The sequence below is a fragment of the Molothrus aeneus genome, chromosome 10 (assembly GCF_037042795.1).
Source record: "Molothrus aeneus isolate 106 chromosome 10, BPBGC_Maene_1.0, whole genome shotgun sequence".
Taxonomy (NCBI): Eukaryota; Metazoa; Chordata; class Aves; order Passeriformes; family Icteridae; genus Molothrus; species Molothrus aeneus.
In genome coordinates this window covers 13576125-13580913 of record NC_089655.1, presented here as the reverse complement: position 1 = coordinate 13580913, position 4789 = coordinate 13576125, and the positions used below count along the sequence as shown (strand labels likewise).

General features: G+C 61.0%; 1 protein-coding gene across 1 annotated transcript; it reads left to right on the top strand.

Annotated features, from left to right (window-relative positions):
* Nucleotides 1-1772: 1772 nt before the first annotated feature.
* FAM43A (family with sequence similarity 43 member A) lies at nucleotides 1773-3886 on the top strand. The gene has a single exon (XM_066556457.1). The coding sequence runs from the start codon at nucleotides 1869-1871 to the stop codon at nucleotides 2955-2957; it is 1089 nt and encodes a 362-aa protein (XP_066412554.1). The 5' UTR covers nucleotides 1773-1868; the 3' UTR covers nucleotides 2958-3886.
* Nucleotides 3887-4789: the final 903 nt, after the last annotated feature.

The following is a 4789-nucleotide window of genomic DNA, read 5'->3' as shown; positions in this document are numbered from 1 at the left end:
CCTGTTGAGCCACCAGCCAAAGGCTCAGAACAGGTTCCTCTGCCCAGAGCTGGAGGCAGGCAGGTTTTGGCAAAGCAACTCCCTCATATGGAGAGACTGGCATGCCCACGCATCTCCGAGGAGCAGACGGGGCTGCTCTCAGCCCTGCAGCTCACAGGCACTGCTCAGGCAGTGGCAGCTGCTGAGCACAGGGCAGGCATTGGTCTGAGGAGCTGTGGTTCAGCAGGACACCTTGAGGGAGGAGGCAGATCTTCGGGAGTGCCACACCATGTGTGGGTGTCAGATGTCACCTCAAGCCATTGGATTTATTTTATGTGCACAGCAGCATCTTCTGTTTTCACCTTGCAAGACAAAGAAGACAAAAGAAAAGTACATTGAATGCTACTTAGAGATGAATCAGCTGAACAAATCGGTCTTTCTCTCCCTGCCATGCAGTGGGATGGTCCTGCAGGCTGGCAGGAGCTGTCTGCCACAGGCTGCAGCACAGCACACAGCCCCTCCTGCCCCCATACCAACAGCACCATGGGGGCTCCCAATGGGTGCCTGACACCCAGCCTGCATCAGGGCTCAGAGCAGAGAACCCGCAGCTGCTGCTGGGCACTGCAGTCATGGGCACCTCAGCCCCTCACCTGCCCTCCTGTGAGGGGGATTTTGGAAATATAAGCGAATGGGCTTAATAGTTTGATGCTGGTCACTGTGGTTACTTGCAATTCCCAAATAATCTGCTAGATGGCATTATGTAATAATAGTAATAATAATAATAACAATATCATACCAGTTTAATTGATCCAAACTCTAGAAATTACTTGTGTAATAATTTATGCGGGTGTTTACATATTTTACTCCAGGAGTATGTACTGCCCCCCTTTTGTCGAGCATTTATCCAAACCCTGATGCAGTGGCATTATCCGCAATGCTGGAATTTCTATTCTTTTTGGCAAGGATCTGACACATGACACAAGAAGCTATATAACAACACAGAGACCAACTTTCTCATTATGTCTGTGAGTATACGCAGCAACCCCAACAAGAAATTACAAGACAGCTTCTTGTTCTTCAGATGCTGCATACAAATAAAGAGCAAAGGATTACTCATACATAATAACTAGTATTTGCTGCAGGCCCTTCAGGTCTCAGAGCCGGACTAACCAAACCGAAGGAAAGATCATGTTGCAAGAGGGGAATTTGTCCATGGCACACCCTGGCCGTGCAGATAGCTGGGGCTGGGGCCGTAAGATCTCCCAGAGCCTGGGGTCCGGCAGTGGCCTTGGGATTTTTATCAGTTTAAGGGGATTTGGGGCAGACGATCCCCCGCGGTGCCCTCTCCATTCTCCCGTGCTGACGAAAGCTGCCGGAGAGCGCTGTGGCGCCCACCCTCCGCACGTGGCCGTGGCGAGGGCTGTGCGGCGGGACGGGGCGCACGGGGGTCCCGCTCTCCCGCTCGCGCGGCGGCACCGGCGGCGGTCCCCCGCTGGAGGCCGCGCTGCGCTGCGAGCAGGGAGGGGACAGGGGCCGTCCGGCCGGGCTGGCACCGCCCCGTGCCCGCCCCGCGTCGCGGCGGGGCCGGGGCCGGGGCTGGGGCCGGGGCCGGGGCGCCGCGGCGGGCGGCGCAGAGCGGCGGCGGCGGGCGGGCGGCGAGCAGCGAGCCGCCGGCTCGGCGGGCCCGGGCAGCGGGCGCTCCGCCCTCGGTGCGCGGGGCCTCCCCTCTCCGCGCCCGCGGAGCGCGGCGCCCGCCTATATCTACGGCCGCGGCGGCCCGGCGCCCGCAAGGATGTGAGGCGGGCGGGCAGCCCAGCCGCCGCCGCCGTGGCATGCCCCCCCGCGCCCGGAGCCGTCGGCGCGGCGCCTAGCCGCGGCTCCGCGGGGCCATGCTGCCCTGGAAGCGGAGCAAGGTGGAGCTGGCGGCGGGCGAGGCGCGGCGGCAGAGCAAGCCCAAGGGGTACGCGGTGAGCGTGCACTACTCGGCCCTCACCTCGCTGGCCCGCGCCTGCCCCGAGAGCGCCCTGCACCGCGTGGGCAGCATGTTCCGCTCCAAGCGGCGGAAATTTCGCGTTACCAGCGAAGACCCCACGTACACTGTGCTCTACCTGGGCAACGCCACCACCATCCAGTCTAAAGGTGAGGGCTGCACCGACCTGGCCGTCTGCAAGATTTGGAGCAAGAGCGAGGCGGGCCGGCAGGGCACCAAGATGAAGCTGACCATCAGCGCGCAGGGCATCCGCATGGCCCACGCCGAGGACAAGGGGCTGCGCCGGCCCGGCCACCTCTATCTGCTGCACCGGGTCACCTACTGCGTGGCCGACCCGCGCCTGCCCCGTGTTTTCGCCTGGATCTACCGCCACGAGCTGAAGCACAAGGCGGTGATGCTGCGCTGCCACGCCGTGCTGGTCTCCAAGCCCGAGAAGGCGAAGGCCATGGCCCTGTTGCTCTACCAGACTTCAGCCACGGCACTGGCCGAGTTCCGCCGGCTGAAGAAGCGGGACGACGCGCGGCACCAGCAGCAGCAGCTGGTGGGCGAGCAGAGCATCCCGCTGGTGCCGCTGCGCAAGCTGCTCAACGGGCAGTGCTGCTACAAGCCGCCGGTAGAGCGGAGCCGCAGCGCGCCCAAGCTGGGCTCCATCACGGAGGACCTACTGGGCGAGGAGCAGGAAGAGCGGGCCATGCACTGCGACTGCGAAGACATCCTGGAAGCGCTGGGCGAGCCCGAGGGCGAGCTGCTGCGCCCCAGCACCGGCCGCGGCGAGAGCCCAGAGCTGGGCCAGCTCCTCCGCGACCTGGGCGAGCTCAGCCTGGGCAACGATCTGCGCTCGCTGCGGGCCGACTTGCGCGTCCGCCGCCTGCTTTCTGGGGAAAGCACGGGCAGCGAGTCCTCCCTGGAGAGCGGCGGCACGGACGGGGCCGCCCCGCCCGGCAGCGACGCCGAGCAGCCGCCCCCCGGGGATCCCGAGACCGGCTGAGCACTCGAGCCCGTACGGGCGTGCGCGGTGCCGCCGGGGCGCACCTTGTTCCCTCCGGGAATGCACGGCCCCGCAGGGGCGCACCGAGTTCCTTCTGACCCCTCCGGGAGTTCCCGGTCCTTGCCGGGAGTGCACGGCCCCAGCGGGACGCACCGGCTTCCCTCCGGGAGTGCACGGTCCCTTCCGGGCGTGAGCGGCGCCGCAGGGGCGCACCGGGTTCCCTCCGGGAATGAGCGGCCCCGCCGGGGCGCACCGGGTTCCTTCCGGCCTCTCCTGGAATGCACGGTCCCTTCCGGGCGTACACGGCCCCAGCGGGGCGCACCGGACCCCTCCGGTCCCGCCGAGGCCCCTCGGGGAATTCGCAGTCCCGCCGGTTCCCCGCGGTGCCCCCGCGTCCCGCAGAGCACCCCGGGGAGCGGCCGCCCCTCCTGTGCCCGTGCCGGTGGCCGCCGGAGCCGGACCCCAACTCGCTGCGGCCCGAGGAGGGGAGGCGGCCGCGGGCTGTTTACCTCCGCCTCAGCCCTTGAAGATCTGCCAAATTCCTGGAATAGCTTTCCCCGGGGAGGGCGGCGGGAGGGAGGTGTTGCGCCTTGTTTACAGTCAGAAATCTCATATCCGAGAGGCCCCCCCGCCGTTTTCTCCATTAAAGTCACTCCATCGTGCTGTCGTGTCTAAGAGGTTTGCACTGTTGTGAAGTTGGGGTTTTTTTTTTTTATTATTAAGTTAGACCTTTTTTTGGGCCCCGGTCCTGTCCCCGGTCTCAATGCTCTAGATCTTTTGCTGTGCAAAAGAAGACTACTTGTGGCTGTTCACCTGTACATAGGGAAATGTATGCAAATACATTTTGTTATTTTTAAGAACACCACCATTGCGATCTCCTCTGTTTGCACATATGTGAAGAAAATAAAGATGATGGTAACTTAAATGGGGTCACTGTGGCAATTTGACTTCTGTGTGTGGATTCCTGTTAGGAGCTGGGTGGGGGAGAGATCCCTTGGGAAGTGTTGTAGGTGCAGGAGGGCACTGCACAAAAAAAGCTGTTACACGGATAAAACGTGATTTCCAAGCTCGCTGGAAATGTTACACTACAGAGAAACACACTGGGTACTTAAGGACTCTTTAAAAGATACAGGGATGAGGTTTCCTCTCATTAGCCTCTAACGATGGGCAGGAAAATGCAAGAAACCTCTCGAGAAACCTCTCGTCAGGGCACTCTGGCTTGATCCTAGTCTGGAGAAGCCCAACTGTGGGGCCCTGGCACTGCCCTGAGGCAAGGTGCCCCTCTCCTGGGCACTGGGGATGCTGCACAGCGTTAATGCCATCTGCATCCAGGTGCTGCAGCTGGTCCCTTGCTGCTCACAGTGCCAGCCTGAGACAATTTTTAACCTCACTCAGGGTAAGCAGTGAAGTTGATTAGCCACGGGACTGCCGCGGTATTTTTAGCTGTAAATCTGTTTGTAAGTGGCAGGCTCCCAGGGCAGGAGAGATGTTCCGGTTTCATTTGTCCCCAAGTGGAGGTATCAATTAAGAGATAATTAATCTGGCATTTCTGATGTCTAAATGTTTTCCACTGTGCCTGTGCTGCAATCGCTGGAGTTGCTGGAATGTCAATGAAAATCCCAACCAGCTGCCAGGGCTAGGCCACACTCCTTGTGTAAGGAGCCCGCCTCAGAACTTGTAAATACCTCATTAAAACCTATTGCAAAATCTGCCACCACACCAGCGAGACCATTGTCTCAGTATGAGTTAGTCAGAGGAGGAAGGCACAGTGCTGTGGCTTTCATGGGAGTGGGTAATGGGGAGAGGGGGGAATAGAGGGGGGAATCCCCTCA

Excerpts from the sequence above, each read along its gene's own strand:
- FAM43A (XM_066556457.1), top strand. The coding sequence starts at position 1,869 with ATGCTGCCCTGGAAGCGGAGCAAGGTGGAGCTGGCGGCGGGCGAGGCG.